Source organism: Myxine glutinosa, chromosome 11 (assembly GCF_964187855.1).
Source record: "Myxine glutinosa chromosome 11, kmMyxGlut1.1, whole genome shotgun sequence".
Classification (NCBI taxonomy): domain Eukaryota; kingdom Metazoa; phylum Chordata; class Myxini; order Myxiniformes; family Myxinidae; genus Myxine; species Myxine glutinosa.
Window position 1 is genome coordinate 98,683,404 of NC_136271.1, and position 22,844 is coordinate 98,706,247.

General features: G+C 43.8%; 1 protein-coding gene across 2 annotated transcripts in view; it reads right to left on the reverse strand.

Annotated features, from left to right (window-relative positions):
* The window catches only part of SEL1L (SEL1L adaptor subunit of SYVN1 ubiquitin ligase), a 55,672-nt gene that overhangs the window by 10,214 nt on the left and 22,614 nt on the right, over positions 1–22,844 (reverse strand). For both annotated transcript variants that reach the window (XM_068131432.2, XM_068131433.2), the window contains exons 11-18: positions 20,988–21,044; positions 17,954–18,022; positions 17,326–17,403; positions 7,281–7,343; positions 4,082–4,169; positions 3,488–3,636; positions 3,086–3,251; positions 246–320 (exon numbers count right to left, since the gene is read on the reverse strand). In XM_068131432.2, coding sequence (XP_067987533.1) covers positions 246–320; positions 3,086–3,251; positions 3,488–3,636; positions 4,082–4,169; positions 7,281–7,343; positions 17,326–17,403; positions 17,954–18,022; positions 20,988–21,044 — 745 coding nt within the window. The remainder of the gene's footprint in view (positions 1–245; positions 321–3,085; positions 3,252–3,487; positions 3,637–4,081; positions 4,170–7,280; positions 7,344–17,325; positions 17,404–17,953; positions 18,023–20,987; positions 21,045–22,844) is intronic.

Below are 22,844 nucleotides of genomic sequence, written 5' to 3' on the forward strand. Positions count from 1 at the left end.
GTGAGGGCGAGCTAGTGACAGAAAACCCTTGAGCTTTGCAGGCAAAATGGGTTGCGGGGGAAGGGGAGAGGGGAAGGGGATATAAAGGAAGGGTTGAATAAAGTAGGCAACAATGCAAGGTGGAAATAAAATTCAGCAGTTGATATTATGAAAGATGAGGAATGGATAAATGGGTCAAAAACAATAAAAATATGGAGAAGGGGAGATTACAGTGAAAATAAATAAATAAAATAAATCAGGCATACCCTGAATGGCTGCGCGATTCCAATGCAGTAGAGCGTGTGGATAAGTATCACTTTCACTCACAATCCGTGATTCTTCTGCACAAGCGGACACAAGGGGAAGGAAGGTAATAACACAAATACAATGAGCATAACCCAGATAAAAATGGAGAACAAAATAATTGAGTAAAGCAGCTCAAGTTATGCACACTTGGGTCAAGTAAATAAAACGTAAATGGTCAAGTCTCCCCAAAGATTAAAGGTGAAGGAGAAGAGTAAAACAACAGAGATGAGGATCGAATTTGAGACATTGATCAGCCGTGAAGAATTTTCCGTAATTTTTACTGGACAGTTTCCCTAAGCACTATTTATGAAGGCAATAAACAACTCCTGAACCAGCTTATTTCACAGAGAGAACACAGTCACCTGTTCATGACATAATAATCATGATCCACATTATACCTTTGCTCAAAACAGCAATTCTAATGTTAGTATGAACAACAATAAGTAAAAGGGCCTGGGGACTGGACTCTGCACTCATACGTTGCATTGCTCTGTCCAACGTCATATCTCTACTCTGCCGGCAGGCAGCAGGTAGTGAACGAGTGCAGAGTCTCTTGCTATCGACGTCTCCCGAATGATATGTCCATTTTGCTCTAGTACAGTGCCTTCAGAAAGTATTCACACCCCTTGACTGTTTTCACATTTTGTTGTGTTGCAGCCTGAATTTAAAATGGACTAAATCGAGTTGTTTTTTTTGTCAAGATCAAGGTTTTGGATGGGGGAAGATAAGAGATGGTGGTGAACAGCTGTTTTAAAGACCTGGAGGGAGGAGTGGGATTGAAGAGAGTGAGGGAGTTTGTTCCAAAGGCAGGAGAAAAGAGGAATGAAAGAGTGAAGGTGACTAGAGAGTCTTGATTTTTGTTGTTGTGGGATTGTGATGGAATGTCAAAAATGTTGTGGTGTAATCCATAAGATTGTGGTGGCATTTCTACCTTGTTTGATTGTTTTTTGAGATTTCATCCCTCTGTTTTTACATTTCTTAAAAAAAAGTTTTTCCCCTCGTTTCTTTTTTTTTTCGGGGGAATATATAATGGAGTTAATAAATAATACAAAATACACGTCTACAGATCAATGAGATTGTATACAGACATCAGTGTGTATCACCCACTGAAGCAGCATTTTTTGAGATTGTATAACGTTTTTGGAGGCTAGAAGATGGCCTCGCCGCCCGGCTTCACAATCGCTTGACCAGGAAATTTAGAGCTTCCCATCAGTTAATGTCACGATTTGTATTTGTGCGAGTGGTGCGAAGATAATTATAAGCATTTTATCATAATGAATGAATGAATGAATGATCGTTTTAAGGCCATTTTCCCCGCGAGAGTCGGGGTTGGCCTTGCGGGCCCCATGACCTCACGGGGCCCTGTTTTGAGGCAATGTTTTTATGGCCGGATGCCCTTCCTGACGCCAACCCTTAGTCGCCTCTTCGATGCGCAGGGATACTGTGTACCTATTCTAAATCGGGGTACACACCGGATCATTCATCCCAGCAAGCTGGTACTCAATTTGCCGACCTCGGAAGGATGACAGGCTGAGTCAACCGTCCTGGTGTTAATTCAGCGATCGACCGGGATTTGAACTCAGGATCCTAGGATCCCAAGCCTGCACCCTAACCGCTAAGCCAACACCAGGCTTCTCATAATATTAGCAAATATAATACACTCACTGTTTTAAACGTTTAATTATTTAGGTATGGATTCCATTCCTCTGTTTGTACACGTTTGAAATAGTTGTTTCTTAGTTTCTGTTGATTTTTTTCTCGGTTTTTTCGGGGGGGGGGGGGGGGGGGGTGGGAGTTGGGGGGGGGGATGGAAAGTGAACGGTTGTGAATGGTTCAATCATTCGTGCCCCCAAAACGTTTTTTTTTTTTCCATGATCATCCCTCTACATGGAGGACTACCATACTCCATTGATATATATTTATGTATTTAAAACAGAGATGGGTACCTGTTCGTCCATTCGCAGTTACGCTGATTGGCTGGTGTGAGGTGAGGTGCAATGTGATTGGCTCCTGGCAAGCTTGAATAATGTATCATATAGGATTATTAAAAGCTTATATTCAAAATCCGATTCCATATTTCACAATCGGAACCCATGGCCTAAATAATTATGTCGAAATCTAGAGTGAAATCTGAACAAAATTATGAAAAAAGATTTTGAATTAAATAATAGGCTCGGCGAGACGTGAAGTAAAATGGCTCCAAACTTCATTTTTTCACTCTTTTAGAGGTAATTATTGTATGTCTGATTATATTTTACACCGTTCAGGGACATCGGGCATGATCTTTCTGGATTCACTCTACTTTTATTATACATTTTTAACGTAAATAACAATACATACCCGGTGCAACATGGAATCACACTTTGATTATTATTAACAGTGCGTTAAGGTATGACCTCAGCAGAAAGGATGACCTTAAGGTATCCACACTCTCCTCTAAGTTGTCTGGCCTGAGTTTGAATCCTGACCCAGCTATAAACTATTATCCTAATGCTTCACAGATTGGGCGATTCATCAATGTGTGGCGTCCCATCTTCCGACAATAGTTGGTGGATGTTAAAGATCCCCACGGTGTCCTTCACGAAGAGTAGGCGAGCTATCGCCGGCACCCTGAACAAAATGTAAATTTCTGCCCTAAACTACTGTTGGGAAGGCAATGGCAAACCACCCAGCATAACCCTTGCCCAGGAAGTTGCTTCGGTGGCACAGACACTCCGTGATAGAGTACCTGTGTGGTAAATCAGAAGATGAAGAACCTCTTACTCAATCTACTGCACCCCACCCCCTCAATGAAACATACTGCGATCAAGGATGTACGCTGCATTGCTCTGTGCAACCTCGTATCCCTGCTCCGCCAGCAGGAGGTAGTGAACGAGTGCAGAGTCCACATTATCCGCACGGTACGCATTGTAGGCAGACATCAGCCTCTTGGCCCAGCGACCCCGCTCACAAACGTTCTTATACAGCTGCAAACCATAGATTCAAGTGGTAATGAAGGTACAAGGATTGGATTTGGGACATTTAGTTCAGCAGCTCTTCAACAAAATTGTTAATGTCAAAAAAACATTTTAAGATTTTACTGTTTGTAGTCATCATCATAAAAAGGCAAACGGGGCTTTTTAAATGTCGAACAGCCACGGACACAATTTAGGTCGTTGTACCTGCTCAAGACAGATAGATGTATGTGGGTCTCCACTCTCACCTCAACAGCAGTGTGGCAGGAGCGCATCACGCCGATGCCTGTCGCATGCATCTGTGCCAGGTTAAAGTAAGCCAACACATGGCCTAACTGTGAAGCCAGGTTGAAATATTTGATAGCCATCTTGTAGTCCCTAGTCACTCCCATGCCATCTGGTGGTCAGGCGGGATTGAAGTGTTGAGTTGAGGAGGTGGAACAAAAAGAAAAGGGGATGGGAAAAGGTGGGTAAGAGAGGAGGAAGATGTAGATCAAATCAAGATTATGAAAAAATGACTTGTGGTTCGAGGAAAGGGAGAAGTCGAATGACAATTAGTCATGCCAAGGAAAAGAAATTCTTATGGAAGCACAGTGAAACACCTGACTGAACGTTATCCAATCGTGTTTGCCTTTGTTAGGGGAAAGAATGCCAATTGATATTTTGAGTAGATCAGCAGAACAACGATGTCTAAAACAGAGGAAGCACCCTGATAAAGCAGGCCCAAATTGGGTTGGGAAGTGAATTTCTGGTGCAGCTTAAAAACACAATAATAATGAGGACGTGGTTTTTACACCTAACAGAGAGCAAAGCCATGAGTAAGTGTGCGTGCCTCCACCCACTGTAGTACATAGTTCCCAGCTGCAGCTGTCCATCAACCCAGCCTTGTTCTGCTGCCATCTGGAAGTTCTTTAAAGCGAGCTCGTAATTCTGCAGGCCGGACACACCAAGAAAGTGATTGTGGTTGTGCCATGTCATGCAAAGCTCAAACAGAAGGAGAGGTTTGAAGAGTCAATCCACAATCTAAAAAACAACACTCACCCAATTCTATAATACCGTGAAAAATCTAGCCCATGCAACCACAACACTACATTTTTGTACAAATCAGTAAGTGATTACAAGCTGTTATATAAATGGGATATGTCACTCAAGCGTTCACAGACTTAGTTTTTGCCTAAATGCTGACAAAACAAGGACAGAGGATCTAAACAATGCAGAGCCATGCCAGGTTATTTGTGTAGGTGACCCCTTTCACACTTGGGTGCTATATTAAATGAGTACACACAGGTACATACACACAGTGCCTGTGTGGGAGAATGCAAAGGTGGGTACAAGAGGGTGGCCCCGATGGACGGGGGTGGGTAGGGATGTTGGGGGGAGGGGAGAAAGGTACAGCAGGGGCACGGGCCGGCAGGGCGACGTACAGCAGGGGCACGGGTGGGCCGACGGACGTACAGCTGGGGCACGGGCGGGTGGGTGGGCTGATGTACAGCTGGGGCACGGGCGGGTGGGTGGGCTGACGTACAGCTGGGGCACGGGCGGGTGGGTGGGCTGACGTACAGCTGGGGCACGGGCGGGTGGGTGGGTGGGCTGACGTACAGCTGGGGCACGGGAGGACGGGCGGGCTGACGCACAGCTGGGGCACGGTAGGGCGGGCGGGCTGACGCACAGCTGGGGCACGGGAGGGCGGGCGGGCTGACGCACAGCTGGGGCACGGGAGGGCGGGCGGGCTGATGCACAGCTGGGGCACGGGAGGGCGGGCGGGCTGATGCACAGCTGGGGCACGGGAGGGCGGGCGGGCTGATGCACAGCTGGGCACGGGAGGGCGGGCGGGCTGATGCACAGCTGGGGCACGGCGCGGCCAGGCCAATGTACAGCAGTGGCATGCGGAAAGGGAATTTGAGGTGAGTCGGTAGGCAAGGGTGGAAGCATGAGAGGAGGGGGTAGGTGGAAGGGTACACGCAAGCATATACGAGAAATTTTGAGATCTCGACCAGGATTGCTTTTTAAGTCAGTTTGTAGATACGTCAAAAGAGTGTGTGTAATATGTTAGACATTTAAGTAATCTGAACAGCCACCTCGGTGGTTAAAGCACTTTGGGGCAAGTGACCATCACACAGGATGTGCAAGGATTGTACCGTACTAATATTTGGAGTTAATGAGCGTAAAAGTAAGACTTACATTTCAGAAAAGCAAACTTTGAGGGGATGAGGATTAAGTTAGGTGCTAATGATTGGGACAAGCTAATAAGAAAGCAACCAGCATCAGAGAAATGGGTAACCTTCAAGGAGAAAATGTGCATTGTACAGGAAAAAAATATATTCCAGTGAGGCTAGAGGGCAGAAAGAGACCATAACAGATGAGCATGGAGATAAGGAGTGTGATTTAGGACAAGCAGAAGGTATTTAATAGATATTGTTATGGATCTGGTCTAAGGGGTAAATGCGGATAGAGTAGAATAGCTATTTCTAAGTGCATGTTAGAATAAGGGTGATGGAATTGCTGTGATTAAAGAGGCAGTGTCGAGTGAAATGTCTAGAAAGTTATTGTCCTCCCATGCCCAAGAGTTTGTGTCTAGGCCTGGCCCCCAGGTGGTTGTGGGTTCCTGGTTGGTGCTAAGTCCGTTCCCAGGCGCTCCCTTCACTGTGTATGGCTAAAGGGCTGTTCAAGGTGTGTGGTTCCACAAAGCCAGAGGGAGCTACATGATCAAGCCACCCCAGACAGCAGCGTGCCGGCCCGATTGGCACCAAGACCGTGAGCGAGCACTGCCCACTCACACCACAAGTGTCTTTCCATCTCATCCTCTCCTCTATCAGTCTCGTTACCCCCGAATGAATAAGAAAAAGGCCATATTCATTTAAACTGACAGTTCCGGGAACACATTGTTACGTCTGCCACCCAAGGTGGATGGAGGTTATGTTTTCACCCCTGTCTGTCTTTGTTTGTCCAACAGTTTGTGAACAAAATATCTCAAAAAGTTGTGGACGGATTCAGACAAAATTTGGCAGAGATGTAACGTATGTGACAAGGACGAAAGGATTACATTTTGGTGAAGCTCTGGATTCGGATCCGGCTACTAGAATTTAAAAAAGCGATTCTTCAGCATTGGGAGATAAGGCCAAAAACGATACATGGCAGGATATCTCAAAAAGTTATGGATGGATTTGGACGAAACTTGTTGGACAGGTTGTGTGTGTGACAAGGAAGAATCGATTAAATTTTGGTGAAGATCCAAATCTGGATCCAGCTAGTAGAGCTAGCTCTCTACTGAGTGCCGTTCTAGTTTTATTTAGTATTCATTGGTGTCAGTTGCTTTCACCACATTTTTTTTTTACCAGTTTTTTTACCACAGTTTTACCACATCTTTTACCACAGCTTTTACCACAGCTTTATTCTTCCTCCCCCTCCCGTTCTGTTTAGAAATCCTGTTTGTTAAAGAGAACCTGTGAGCGATTCATCAGGAACTCCATACGTGCGTAGAGAATTGGCAGATCAACTCTTTGGGTTTTCGCCATTAAGGCACTAAGAAAAGTGAAGTGAATCACCTGTGGTGGTTTACTCGGCCACTTCTAGCAGGCTGATTCACAGCGGTTGTGTGGTTTGAAACACCGATTCACAAGCTAATTAACCAGCAGATTCAGACATCTCTTGTCCCTTCCCAGCCTGGAACGTGCATCAGTCTTTGAAGAACCACGACTAAAAGTTTTTCTAAAAGTTTTGTGTGTCTGTGTTTTGTGTGTTTGTAATCAGACTTCTTCTTCTTCTTCTTCTTCTTCTTCTTCCGTGTGCTCAAAATAACGAAAACAGTTCAACAAAAAATACAAAATGAAAGTTGATGATTTTATGCAGCCTCGCCATTTCAGCATTAGATTTAAAAAAAAAATACATGTATATATATATATATATATATATATATATATATCGGCTTCTAGCTTTTGATTCATGAACCAATTCTGTGACCCGATGTGCAAATTCTTTAAATTTCAGGTCAATCGGGTGAAAATTGGTAAAAAAAAACCCAAAAACATTATGGTTACTCACCACACCCACTCCTCTGCCATAGAGGTATGCCATCGCTAGGCCACTCTGTCCCACTGGATTGCCCTGTAAGAAACAGGAAGACACAGTGAGGATCTGTGTTTGCAGTTCGCAGGAATATTAGTTTCCAATTCCACAATAAATACCAAACCGAGCAAAACAGTTTTACCAGCATGCAGGCAAGCATTCTTGCTGCACCTTCCTATTCTTGGTGAACATTGCAGTGAGATTTGCCAAAAATGATGTTTCTCCCCAACACAAGAAAGGAAACTTGATTGTGCTTACTTGATAATCTGACTTTTTTTATGATTACACCTATGAACATCCGATCTTGGTATTCATTAATCTGCTTGGAAAATCAGCCAACATCACCGGTTTGCACAAAAAAGGTGCAAAAACAGATCCCAGCAACTACAGACCAATCAGCCTTCTCCCAATTATCAGCAAAGTCATGGAATCCATCATTGCTTCAGATATTAAATCTTTCCTCTTCTCCAATGGCTTGATCTCTGATCATCAATTTGGTTTCAGACCTGGTCACTCTACTCTGGACATGCTGCTTCTGCTTTCTCAACAATGGATGGAGGTCCTCAACGCCAAACAGGAAATTAGAGCTGTCTCCCTTGACATTTCACGTGCCTTCGATACGGTCTGGCACCCTGCTCTGCTCACCAAACTCTCCTCCTTTGGTATCCATGGAAATCTCCACGCATGGCTGGCGGACTTCCTCTCTGGTCGTAGTCAACGTGTGGCCCTGAATGGGTTTCTCTCATCTCCTCTTCCTGTTCAGGCTGGAGTTCCCCAAGGTAGTGTTCTGGGCCCTGTGTTTTTTCTGGTCTTCATCAATGATCTCTCTGACTCTCTTGAAAATCCTCTCTATCTCTTTGCTGACGACTCTACTCTCTGTCGCTCCATTCCTCATCCCTCAGATCGGCAGTCTGCAGCCTCCTCACTCTCTGCAGACCTGGACAAAATCACAGACTGGTCAAACAAGTGGAACATGTCTTTCAATCCTGACAAATCTCACACTCTTACAATGTCTCTCCGAAAGGACCGACTGGACAACCCTCCCATCTACTTTCTCAACAATCCTCTCCAAGAAGTTCTGTCGCTCAAGCTTTTGGGTCTCACTATCTGCCATGATCTTTCTTGGGAAAACCACATTTCAAAGCTGGCCTCCAAAGCCAGTCGCCGACTGGGCATCCTACGTCGTGCGAAGTCCTTCTTTGGCACACCTGAGCTCCTCACCACATACAAGGCTTTCATCCGCAGCTCAATGGAATACTGTTCCCCCCTCTGGGCTGGTGCTCCTGCCTCACACCTTGCTCGGCTTCACGCTGTTGAGGCCAAAGCTTTCAGAATCATTGGAATCTCCTGCAATGTAGTCAACACCGAGGGCCTTTCACTCACTCACCGCAGGCAGGTTGGTGGTCTTTCTGTCTTCTACCGACTCCTCTCCGGCCTTGCTCCCCCAGCTCTCTCTGTGCTCTGTCCCCCCAATATTCCTTCAGGTCACACAAGATCTGCCTGCAACCCTCTTATGGTTAAACTGCCAAAGTCTAGGCTCTCTGCTCACCTTCACTCTTTCATTCCCCTTTTCTCCCGCCTCTGGAACAAACTCCCCCACTCCCTTCAATCCCACTCCTCCCTCCAGGTCTTTAAAACAGCTGTTCACCACCGTCTCTTATCTTCCCCCATCGAAAACCTTGATCTTTTCTACCCCCGGTAATTCACCCCAGAGTCCTTGCAGTGTTCATATGTTTTATTCCTCTCCCACCTCCCCCCAAGTCCTCCCGATGTCCCTGCTCTCAAATGTTGTGTTTGTGTCCTTCCCCCTCTTCCCCCTCTCTTTTGTGTCCTTCCCCCTCTCTCCCCATCTTGTCTGCCGCTCCCCTTGTTTTTTGTGTTTTGTGTGTCGGTTTGTCTTTTTGTGTGATTAATGTTAGCTCTTTCACGAGCCTCGATCTTGTATACAAAAAAGAAGAAAAAAAAAAATCACTCAAGGGAAGAGAAGATAGATAAGCAAGAATCCATAGAAGCATTTGCATGCGAAGTATCTTTCTATCAAATAATTTTCGGTTAGTAATCGGAAACCAGTGTAGAAATGATTTTTTTTTAAAGGGTTACAAAAGTGAAAGTTTTGGAAAAAAATTTTTAACTTTTGAAATTAAGATAGACAGATAATCATACCAAAATACACCATTTTGTGTCTGTCTGTCTGATTAATTTTTGACCTCAATACATTTTTAAAAATTGAGACATACAAGTGAGAAAGTCAAGTTTGTTGGCAAAAAACCCCAGGACGACGGGTCATGCGATCTATACACGACATCATCATAAGACAATTCTGCAGACTACTAGACGACACGCATGGGTAAATGCCACTCATGCCAGATATCTGAAATGGAACCAGATATCTTCAGCCAACTCAAACAGCATTTGATACTATTCTTGGATAACGATATCTCTCTCTCCCCCCTCTCTCTCTACCCCCTCTCTCTACCCCCTCTCTCTACACACACACACACACACACACACACACACACACACACACACACACACACACACACACACACACACACACACACACACACACACACACACACACACACACACGCACACACACCTGGTCAAAAGTTTTAGAACACCTCAATTTTTCCAGTTTTAATTGAAATTTACGCAGTTTAATGTCCAGTGAATAACCTGAAATGGTACAAAGGTAAGCAGTTGACTGCTTGAGGTTAAAAAAAAAACGAAAAAAGTTTAGCTGAGCAAAAACGGGAACATTATGTAAATTGCACAGTTATATTGTAAAAAAGGCCTTCTTCAGGGAACAAGCAATGGGTTAACAACTTACAGCTGTTCTGCAGCAATGTAAGTAAATTAAGCCTTGAAAGTTGATGCAAACAATTCCTACAGGTGTCCCAACCTCTGCTGATTACTTGATTACAAACCCACAGTCTGTATAAAAGCAGTATTGGAACAGACTGTTATTACACCCTCTGAATTATTATTTGGACAATATTGCACTGCAGGAAGTAGTATATTGGAAACTGGAGGAAACTCTGACAGGAAGAGGTTTGGCAGACCCAAAGCCACAACAGAATCAGAAGACAAGTTTCTGAAAGTCAACAGCTTGCGTGATAGGCGGCTCACAGGATAACAGCTTCAAGCACAGCTTAACACTGGTCGAAGTAAGCAAGTCTCGGTTTCAACTGTGAAGAGAAGACTTCGAGCTGCAGGTTTGACAGGTCGAGTGGCAGTAAGAAAGCCATTGCTAAGATGGCAAAATAAGAAAAAGAGGCTTGTCTGGGCCATGAAGCACCACCAGTGGACTACTGAAGACGGCTGGAAGAAGGTCTTATGGACTGATGAATAAAAATTTGAAATCTTTGGTCCATCACGCAGGGTTTTTGTACGCCGTCGAGTAAGCGAAAGGATGGTTCCTCAGTGTGTGACACCATCTGTCAAACATGGAGGAGGAAGCGTGATGGTCTGAGGCTCTTTTGCTGGATCCAGAGCTTGCACCCTGAACCAAAAGGGCGACCACAGCATTTTGCAGTGCCATGCAATACCCTCTGGTATACGCCTCGTTGGTCAGGGGTTCATCCTACAGCAAGATAATGACCCTAAACACACCTCCAGGCTATGCCAAAACTACCTTTCAGGAAAAGAACAAGCCGGTAGGCTTCAAATCATGGAATGGCAGGCACAGTCTTCAGACGTAAACCTCATCGAGCTGGTTTGGGATGAACTGGACAGAAGGGTGAAAGCAAAGCAACCTACAAGTGCAACACATTTGTGGGAACTTCTGCAACAGTGTTGGGAAGAACTTCCCAAACAATATTTGATTTCCATTGTGGAAAGAATGCCACGAGTGTGTTCGGCGGTTATATCTGCAAAAGGTGGCTACTTTGCTGAGTCAAAAATTTAAATTAAATTTTGTTAAACAAAATGATTCCATGATTTCTTTTTTTATCTCCGATTGTTTATTTGTTCTATGCTGAATTTCAGAGTACATTGAGACATTAAACTGCGTAAATTTCAATAAAAACTGGAAAAATTGAGGTGTTCTAAAACTTTTGACCCGTAGTATATATATATATATATCTGTGCAGTGTCTGTGTTGTGTTGTGTTGTCTTGTGTTGTGTTGTCTTGTGTTGTGTCACTGAACTATTTTCTCAAACTTTTGGGAAATCGTACCAAACTTCTGGTATGCACATATCGCTCCAGTGGGTATGTCCAAAGGGTATTCTTGTTGAAAAAAGTTCCAATTTTTTTTTCTTTTGGAATTTTTTGGGAATTTTTTTTTTCAACTTCAATTGTTTATAAAATGTGATATCACGTATATTACAAATACATTTGTGCAAAATAATTGTTTGAATTACGATTGGTTTAAACCATGACAAAACGGCAACTCGGGTACAGTCATTTATCTATATATCTACACATCTGGGCAGTGTCTGTGTTGTCACTTAACGACTCTCTCAAACTTTTGTTTCCGTGGTTGTGGAGTGTTTTTAATAACGTTGTTGTGGTTTTGAATCACGTGGTGGTGAGGTGTTTTTAAATCACATGGTGGTGAGGTGTTTTTAAATCACATGGTGGTGAGGTGTTTTTAAATCACATGGTGGTGAGGTGTTTTTAAATCACATGGTGGTGAGGTGTTTTGAATTACGAGGTGGTGAGGTATTTATAATTACATGGTGGTGAGGTGTTTTTAATTATGTGGTGATGAGGTGTTTTGAATTACTTGGTGGTGGTGTTTTTAAATGACGTGGTGGTGAGGTGTTTTTAAGTTTGTGGCTGTGAGGTGTTTTTATTACGTGTTTTATGGCTGTGAGGTGTTTTTATTACGTGTTTTATGGCTGTAAGGTGTTTTCAATTTTGTGGTGGTGGGGTGTTTTTATTACGTGTTTTATGGCTGTGAGGTGTTTTAAATTACTTTGTGGTGAGGTGTTTTTATTACATGTTTTATGGCTGTGAGGTGTTTTAAATTACATGGTGGTGCGGTGTAATCGTCCCAAACTTCCAGTCTGCACCTACCCCTCCCCTATGTATGTGCTGAGGGGTTCTTTCTTGAAAAAAACAAAAACATTCAACCTGAATCTTCAACCTAAATTGCTTATAAAAATGTAATATCACAAACACAACAAATACATTTGTGCAAAATAATTGTTTGTATTATGATTGGTGTAAATCATGACAACACAGCAACTCAGGCAGTCATTATTCTCAGCTAAAAATAAGCCCGTTCCTCAGTAACGACGTGTGTGTGTGTATACACACACACACACACACACACACACACACACACACACACACACACACACACACACACACACACACACACACACACACACACACACACACAGTCGCATCACGGCACTTGCTGCACAACCTGTTAGCAACAAGTGTTGTCTGCCACACAAACACATCGTCATACACGGCATAAATAGGCAAAAAGACTTAATTAAGTTAGAGGGTTTGATTTGTGTATATTACGACGAGAAAAATATATTTCCGGTCTCTGGTCAGCGCGCGCATCGATTTTGACCCACCCTGCGCGTCAACAAATTTTTTTTTTCTTCTAATTTCCAACGGTACCCACAACAGCACGCGCCTGTTGCTGCCGGGCCGGCGCGCTATCTCGGGACATACGGGTCTGTGAGGGTCACCGTTGGCATCGACGTTCGCGCACGGTTCTGCTCGACAAAACTTCGTTTAATTTGTTCAAATCCAACCAGCCGTTCCAAAGATATGAGTAGTTTTGTGCGCCGTGACGTCATGAATCCAATCGGTTGGATATTGTCATTTACTGAAACGAAGACGTTCTTTGTCGGGTTCGTGTGAAGCAACCAGAAGGCCGAGAGAGCTGCGGGTGGTCTTGTTAGTTAGGTCTGGATCCTATCTCGTTTGTCATGAAGTTGTAAGTGTCTGTGATAATCTGGTGGACTGGGAGAAGACATCGTGGGAGACCATCGGCCTGTTAAACCACTTGCGCATGCGCAGTGTTGACGCGATCGACGCATTGGAATGTTTAACGGTACGGCGAGGTGATCTCGAGAACGAAATGGCAGTCTATAATAGTATAACATGCTTGAAGAACTTAATGATTTTCAGAATATATACATTTTAAAATAACTTAAAGGGCCACAGACACAGAAAATCATGTTTGGTTTAATTAATAGATCTTGCTTCACTTAACACTTGATCGTCCTTTTTTTTGAATAAATATCACTCGATTGGCCCCCACCACCCAAAAAACGGCGATTTGATTGCTCATGTGACTGGCTACGTCATCGAGGGAATTTTTGTTGCTGCTGGTCGTTTTTAATAATGATTTTGACTATCAGAAGATTATTGGTCAGGCAGTTATCATTGCGTGCTGAGAAACCTTTCCCTCGATTACATCACACAGGTGACATCATGAATGAACATCACGATTTTAGGGGCGGGACTCCACTACCAGCTAAAAACTACCAGCAGCAACAAAAATTCCCTCTATGACGTAGCCAGTCACATGAGCAATCAAATCGCCGTTTTTTGGGTGGCGGGGGCCAATCGAGTGATATTTATTCAAAAAAAAGGACGATTAAGTGTTAAGTGAAGCAATATCTATTAGTTAAACCAAACATGATTTTCTGTGTCTGTGGCCCTTTAAGCTTGTGTTCATTATTTACAAAAAGGCCTACCAGTCCGATTGGCTGTCTTTAATTTCTCCCTGGACGGCGCCACGGCAGATGAGGAGGACCACAAGGCATGAGGACACAAAAACACTTTTATATGTGCAATCCATGCTTTTCAAAAAAGAAAAAGAAAAAAAAAACCGCATCGCCGCATCAATTCTGGAACTTTGGTCTGACCAGAGACCAGCAATATATTTTAATCGGCCTTAACAAGCTGAGTATGTTCACAAATCGAGATCGGCACCTCTGATTTTTTTTTTTTGTATCCAGAATTTTTTTTTTTGTATACCTTTGCATTTTGTATACATTTTTTGTATAATTTGTATACTTTTGCATTTTGTATCCTTTTTTGGTATAATTTTTATACTTTTGCATTTTGTATACATTTTTTGTATAATTTGTATACTTTTGCATTTTGTATACATTTTTTGTATAATTTGTATACTTTTGCATTTTGTATCCTTTTTTGGTATAATTTTTATACTTTTGCCTGCAGGGCCTGCCGATCTGAGGGTTGAGATATGGAGCGGCATAGAGTGGAGTCATCAGCAAAGAGAGAGGATTTTCCAGAGAGAGAGAGAGAGAGAGAGAGAGAGAGAGAGAGAGAGAGAGTCTGAGAGATCATTAATGAAGACCAGAAAAAGCACTTTATCAATTAATCGATATTTGTCGAATTAATCAAGATTAATCAATGAATCGATTTGTTATTTATTGATTAGTCAATTAATCAATTATTTATTTAATTTTTTCCCTTTTTTTTTTTTAAAATACAGAATCGAGGCTTGTGTAAGAGCTAACACATTGAACATGTAAACATGCACAGACACATAAAACATGCAATGAAGGGAGCGGGAGACAAGAGGGAGAGAGGGAAGTACACAAGCACAACAACAGAAGAGAACAGGGATGTCGGTAGATCTGTGGAAGGGGGAAGGCTGGGGGAGGAGGGAGAGGTAGAGGTACACGGTATAAAGCAAATTAACACTTCTCGGAATTTCAGGAAAGGTGGGGATTTAAAGAGGCGGATTTGGGGTGTTTTAACGGGGGTAGAAAAGATCAAGGTTTTGGATGTGGGGGGAGATAAGAGATGGTGGTGAACATCTGTTTTAAAGACCTGGAGGGAGGAGAGGGATTGAAGAGTGTGGGAGTTTGTTCCAGAGGTGGGAGAAAAGAGGAATGAAGGAATGAAGGTGAGCCGAGAGTCTTGATTTTGGCAGTTCCACCAAAAGAGGGTTGCTGGCAGATCTTGTGTGTCCTGCAGGAATATTTGGGGGACAGAGCACAGAGAGAGCTGGGGTAGCAAGGCTGGAGAGGAGTCGGTAGAAGACAGAAAGACCACCTACCTGCCTGCGGTGAGAGAGAGAAAGGCCCTCAGAATCAGAATCATCGCGGGAGATTTATTTCATTAATCATTTTCATTAATTTTCATTTATATATTTTATTTTACAGATTTCATTTATTCGTGGCCATAAAGGCATATCTCTCAGTCTGCAGAGACCTGATGCCACACAGACACAATCCTAGTTTAGAGGTGATGTGTCTGCATAATGTCAGTGTCATGTCACATCTATGGTCAGTGTGCTCGTTTTGTTTAATACATATATGTGTGGATATATATTTATATATATATATACTGTATATATATATATAAATCCTGTGGATGATGATCATGTTGATGAAGATTATGTAGATACTGGTACACTCCTTTCATAAATGTGCAAACCCAAAAAAGAAAGTGAGGACAGTTACGATGACGAAATACACTACATGACCAAAAGTATGTGGACACCCCTTCTAATTAGTGGATTTGGCTATTTCAGCCACACTCATTGCTGACAGGCATAAATAATATCAAGCACACAGCCATGCAATCTCCATAGACAAACATTGGCAATAGAATGGGCCGTACTGAAGAGCTCAGTGACTTTTAACGTGGCACCGTCATCGGATGCCACCTTTCCAACAAGTCAGTTCGTCAAATTTCTGCCTTGCTAAAACTACCCCGGTCAACTGTAAGTGCTGTTATTGTGAAGTGGAAACGTCTAAGAGCAACAACAGCTCAGCAGCGAAGTGGTAGGCCACACAAGCTCACAGAACGGGACCAGCGAGTGCTGAAGCGCATAAAAATCGTCTGTCCTCGGTTGCAACACTCACTACCAAGATCCAAACTGCCTCTGGAAGCAACGTCCACACCACAACTGTTCGTTGGGAACTTCATGAAATGGGTTTCCATGGCTGAGCAGCCACACACAAGCCTAAGATCACCATGTGCAATGCCAAACGTCGGCTGGAGTGGTGTAAAACTCGTCGCCATTGGACTCTGGAGCAGTGGAAACACGTTCTCTGGAGTGATGAATCACGCTTCACCATCTGGCAGTCCGACGGACGAATCTGGGATTGGTGGATGCCAGGAGAACGCTACCTGCCCGAATGCATAGTGCAAACTGTAAAGTTTGGTGTAAGAGGAATAATGTTCTGGGGCTGTTTTTCATGGTTCGGGCTTGGCCCCTTAGTTCCAGTGAAGGGAAATCTTAATGCTACAGCATACAATGACATTCTAGACAATTGTGTGCTTCCAAGTTTGTAGAAGGCCCTTTCCTGTTTCAGCATGACAATGGCCCCATGCACAAAGCGAGGTCCATACAGAAATGGTTTGTGGAGATCGGTGTGGAAGAACGTGACTGGCCTGCACAGAGCCCTAACCTCAACCCCATCGAACACCTTTTGGATGAATTGGAACGCCGACTGCGAGCCAGGCCTAATCGCCCAACATCAGTGCCCGACCTCACTAATGCTCTTGTGGCTGAATGGAAGCAAATCCCCACAGCAATGTTCCAACATCTAGTGGAAAGCCTTCCCAGAAGAGTGGAGGTGGTTATAGCAGCAAAGCAAGGACCCACTCTATATTAATGCCCATCATTTTGGAATGAGATGTGTGATGTTCCGGTGTCCGCATACTTTTGGTCATGTAGTGTACCTAGCGTGCACAACTAAGAAGAAGATGTGAAAGACTTGGGAACTGCGACTGGTAAATAAATGCACATGGATGTATAAATCCTTTTTTTGTCATGGTGCGGTTCATACACCATGAGGACATGCTCAGGTCTTATGCTGCATTACCTAGACTTGAGGTTTATTGAAGGGGGAAGGGGAGGAGGCAAGGGAGGGGAGGGTAAGGATGGGGAGGGGATGTGCTATAGAGACAAAACACAGTAGGAAAATATAATCACAGAGATGTAGCATTTGCATTTTTTTGACAAAGTTCCAGTGCAGTAATCCTTGAAAATGTAATGCGTCAATGAGAGATGCTCAAATAGCATTTGCAGGAAAAAAAAATAAAAAAATATCACATTCTCACCAGATCTGCAGCCATTTTGAAGTACTTGAAAGAAGTCTCATTGCTCACTCCTACTGCATCAGATCCTTCAGAATACATCTGCATGGAAGTGAGAAAAGTTAGTTACACAATCTATCAAAGCAAATACAGTAAAAACTAGAACGGAATTCAGTGGAGAGCATACCTCCGCCAGGCTAGATAGCTTACGTTTTGTATCCCACTGATAGGCCGGATCTGGATCCGGATCTTAATCAAAATCGAATCTGCTTGTTATTGTCACCAAACCAACTCATCCACCTAGTTTTGTCATAACTTGTCCACAACCTTTTGAAATATCATGCTACTTAGTTTATGGCCCGATCTCTCAATGGTGAAGAATCACTTTATAAAGTTCTAGTATTCTGATCTGGATCCATATCTTCACAAAAATGGAATCAATTCGTCCTTGTCACACACACAACCTGCCCATCAAGTTTAGTCTGAATCCATCCACAACTTTTTGAAATATCCTACAGCCAGACAAACAGGAGTGAAAACATAACCTCTGTACACCTTTGGTGGCGAGGGAGAATTAGAATAAAAAGCAGGTTGTTGCTCAGTTAGCAATTAGACAAATTTATAGTGGGAAGGGAAATGCGTCAGTTTGTACCTTGCCAAGGAATGCCATTGCATTTGCATTGCCAGATTGTGCTGCTTGCTGGAAATACTTGAATGCTTTCTGAGAAAAAGAAACAACACAGAAACATCAGCAGCTGTGAACGTAATGTGAACTTGAACAAGTATAAAAGTAAAATAACCCAAAGCTGTATAGGCCTAGTATACATTTTAAAGTACAGCAATGAGATTGGTTGGCAGATCCACAAGGCCAAAACAGTCCTTACCATCTGATCTTGATTGTTATCAAGATGTGTGCATTTTGTGTGACTGTCTTAAGAATTTTTTTTCATGGTTTTGTGCAGTAGGAAAAACTTGGTTGTGCTGTTGGAAATGGCAATGGGGATCCGTTACATGAAAGATCAGAGCGCGTGATATTTCCAAATACAATTGTCGCTCATCGTAATTGCAGTTTCCCCAAGCGTGGCTTCTTTCGCAAATCTTTGCAACAAACGGTCCATTCAGAATGGAAAAATACTCTCATTCATGAAGATTAATGTCATTTGCCCAAAATGTCAGCTTCTCTTTCTTTCTGAAAACAGTCCCATTTGTTAAGATTGTTGTCAGAAGTTGCTGCTATTACCACTCATGTACCAAGTTTCTCATGTCTCAAGACCGAACTCTCTTATCTGTCTCCCACTTCCAAATCCTGGTGGCGTCTGGTCAAATCTGTTTCTGGTGTTTGTTCACCCTCCATCCCCTCCCTCACCTCAAACGGCTACACGGCTGACTCCGCATGTGAAAAAGCTGAATGCCTCAACTCTGTGTTTGCCTCTAAATCATGTGGCCCAAACCCATCCCTCTCTGTACCCACCGTACCCAGTCGTACCCAGCTGCTCCTGGACTCCGTGTCCTTTCCTCCTGACAAGGTGGAAAAGTTTCTGTCAACCCTCGACTCTGATTCTGCAACTGGACCTGACGGCATCAGCTCACGGGTCCTAAAATCCTGTTCTTCTGCTCTTTCACTCCCTCTCTCTGTTCTCTTCACCCTCTCTTTTGTTCAAGGTCATCTGCCATCTGCTTGGAAATCAGCCAACATCACCGCTTTGCACAAAAAAGGTGCAAAAACAGATCCGAGCAACAACAGACCAATCAGCCTTCTCCCAATTATCAGCAAAGTCATGGATTCCATCATTGCTTCAGATATGCAATCTTTCCTCTTCTCCAATGGCTTGATCTCTGATCATCAATTTGGTTTCAGACCTGGTCACTCTACTCTGAACATGCTGCTTCTGCTTTCTCAACAATGGATGGAGGTCCTCAATGCCAAACAGGAAATTAGAGCCGTCTCCCTTGACATATCACGTGCCTTCGATAAGGTCTGGCACCCCGCTCTGCTCACCAAGCTCTCCTCCTTTGGTATCCATGGAAATCTCCACGCATGGCTGGCGGACTTCCTCTCTAGTCGTAGTCGACGTGTGGCTCTGAATGGGTTTCTCTCATCTCCTCTTCATGTTCAGGCTGGAGTTCCCCAAGGCAGTGTTCTGGGCCCTGTGCTTTTTCTGGTCTTCATCAATGATATCTCTGACTCTCTTGAAAATCCTCTCTATCTCTTTGCTGATGACTCTACTCTCTGTCGCTCCATTCCTCATCCCTCAGATCGAAAGTGTGCAGCCTCCTCACTCTCTGCAGACCTGGACAAAATCAGACTGGGCAAACAAGTGGAACATGTCTTTCAATCCTGACAAATCTCACACTCTTACGATGTCTCTCCGAAAAGACCGACTGGACAACCCTCCCATCCACTTTCTGAATAATCCTCTCCAAGAAGTTCTGTCACTCAAGCTTTTGGGTCTCACTATCTATCTGCCATGATCTTTCCTGGGAAAACCACATTTCAAATCTGGCCTCCAAAGCCAGTCACCGACTGGGCATCCTCCGTCGTGCGAAGTCCTTCCTTGGCACACCTGAGCTCCTCACCACATACAAGGCTTTCACCCGCAGCTCAATGGAATACTGCTCTCCCCTCTGGGCTGGTGCTCCTGCCTCACACCTCGCTTGTCTTCAGGCTGTTGAAACCAAAGTGTTCAGAATCATTGGAATCTCCCGCGATGAAGCTAACTCCAAGGGCCTTTCACTCACTCACCGCAGGCAGGTTGGTGGTCTTTCCGTCTTCTACCGACTCCTCTCCGGCCTTGCCCCCCCCCAGCTCTCTCTGGGCTCTGTCCCCCAAATATTCCTACAGGTCGCACAAGATCTACCTGCAACCCTCTTATGGTTAAACTGCCAAAATCAAGACTCTGTTCACCTTCACTCCTTCATCCCTCTTTTCTCCCACCTATGGAACAAACTCCCTCACTCTCTTCAATCCCACTCCACCCTCCAGGTCTTTAAAACAGCTGTTCACCACCATCTCTTATCTTCCCCCATCCAAAACCTTGATCTTTTCTACCCCCGCTAATTTGACCCCAAATCCACTTTTTTGAAATACCAACTTCTGTCCTGGAAGTCCTTGGTGTCCTTGTGTTTTATACTTCTCCCACCCCCCCCCCCCCCCCGTCCCACACCTCCTCCCCCCAAGCCCTCTCCCTCCCACACATCTCCCTGTTCTCAAATGTTATGTTTGTGTGCTTCCCCTTCTCTCCCCATCTTGTCTTCCGCAAATAAATGTCTTCCGCATACAAAAAAAAAAAAAAAAAAAAAAAGTTTAAAGATGCATGTACAGGCCTGCGGGCAAGCAGATGAGCCGAGAGGTGTACACACTCGTCTTTAAGCAGTCTTGCCTGTGTTCAAATCCTGGTCCAGCTATAAACTATCTCCCTGGTGTTTTGCAGGCAGGGCGATGCATCAATGTGCAGTCCGTCGGAATGACGTTAAGCTGGAAGAACCGTGTGCCATCAATGGTTGTTAATGGACATAAAATATCCCACAGGTGTCTTTTGCGAATATGTGGTGAGTTATTACCAGCACCGTCGCCAGATTCCAAATTCCTACCCTGGACTGACTGCTGGGAAGGTAACGGCAAAACGTTTAGTATAACCGTTGCCCAGGAAGCACCGATAAGTATGGCACATTTGATTCTTACACACCTGGAAGTTTTGTTCCACTCCTCGGCCACCTTGCAAAAGCAACTGGCCTAGCCCCACCTGCACACAAGGAGTGATGGCGGTGATGGTGGTGGGGAGAGGGAGGGTGAAAGATTCCTTAAACTGTTCAAAAATCAACATCAAACGTCTGAAATCTATTTCGTCAATATGCGACTTTCAAAACGACGTATTCCGCTACAAAATGCTTGGCGCACATGTGCAGAAACCCCAGGATCCGTTCAGCGCATCATAAAATATACTGTATGTGGTAGATACGGATCATGACTTAAAACGGTTCACAAAGCTTCTGAAATAAGCTGAAAATACTTGGGGAAAAATACCTGAATAAAGGGCTACGCCTCTGCACCATGAAATCCTTAGATAACTTCCTTAGCTCGCCGAACAGGCACCTGCTCGTACTTCAAACTCCCGACCATGTGGGCCGGCTCGAGTGGACAGCCATTTGCTGCACAAACCCCTGACGGATCGCTTCCGATGAATAGACTGTCTGGATTAGTTGCTTCTTAACACAGATGGGAAGCACATACTTGAGGCTTTTGAATGTCCAGGGTAAGTTGAGAATTATATTTACTATTAATCATGTTGCAAGGGAGAGGTGGGAGCTATGGGAGCTGCGATAAATATAGTGTTTTTTTGGTTCTGGGGCCACAAGAGAAATTCTACTAGATTTTTGCATCTATTGATAAAAGTTGAAGTGTCCGTGTGTGTGTGTGTATGTTTTTTTTGTTTACATATATGCATTGCGGCCACTAATTGTGTTTACAGGATTCTTTTGGAAATAAACACCTCTCAGTGTCATCCACAGATATTTGCCACATTTCCTATATTTCAATGAGTCTGATCTTCATTCAGACAAGCATTACGCCGAGGTCCCCCGTCGGTGACGTGATGTGAGTTGACAAAGTGGAAGACGCAGGAAACATGGAGTCGACGATAATATTTGCGAGTGGGTTGGAGACACACCCACACACCAGATTAGAAGTTAGTAGTTCGTTTATTTTTCAAGATATTCCGCTCACAAGGTTCAGACATATATGATGGCGGTCATCTTGGATTTTGACGTGGCGACCCAATTTTCAATAGCGTTCTTCCTTATGCCTAGATGCAGTCGCGCACCAGATTAGAAGTGAGTAGTTGTTTTTTTTTCCCCAAGATATTCTGCTCACAAGGTTCACATATATTGTGGCGGCCATCTTGGATTTTGACGTGGCGACACAATTTTCAATAGCGTTCTTCCTTATGCGTAGATACACCCACAAACCAGATTAGAAGTTAGTAGTTCGTTTATTTTTCAAGATATTCCGCTCACAAGGTTCACCGCACGCACGCACACACGCACGGAGGGGAAAACCATAGTCCCCCTTTCGCTCCGCGGTGCGACGGGGGACAAAAACAGAAAAATTATGGTTAACCATCATGAAATTTCCACTTTCATCTAATTTTCACGCTGGCATTTCAAAGGACTTGGTGAGCAGAACTGAGGCAGTGTATACAGCCAGATGCTGAAAGACCTCATTTAGCATTCATACATCATTTCTTATCACATCGATAATCTGGTTGATTAAGAACGGCAAAGAATCAAACTTGATAAACCTGGACAGTAAGGATGCATTTTAAGAAAAGACGAACTTTGTGTGCTCAAGACCAAACTTCACAAACATTGCAATGGCCAGAGTGGTGCACATGCATACACTCCAGGTTTGGCTTACTATTTTGTACACACAAGATATTTGTAACAAACGTGAAACAATACATTCAAAGTTCAAAAATATTTCCATTATCACAAGTCAAAGTCACGCCGATTCAGCAAATGTAAAAGCTTCTTTTTTTTTTGGATAC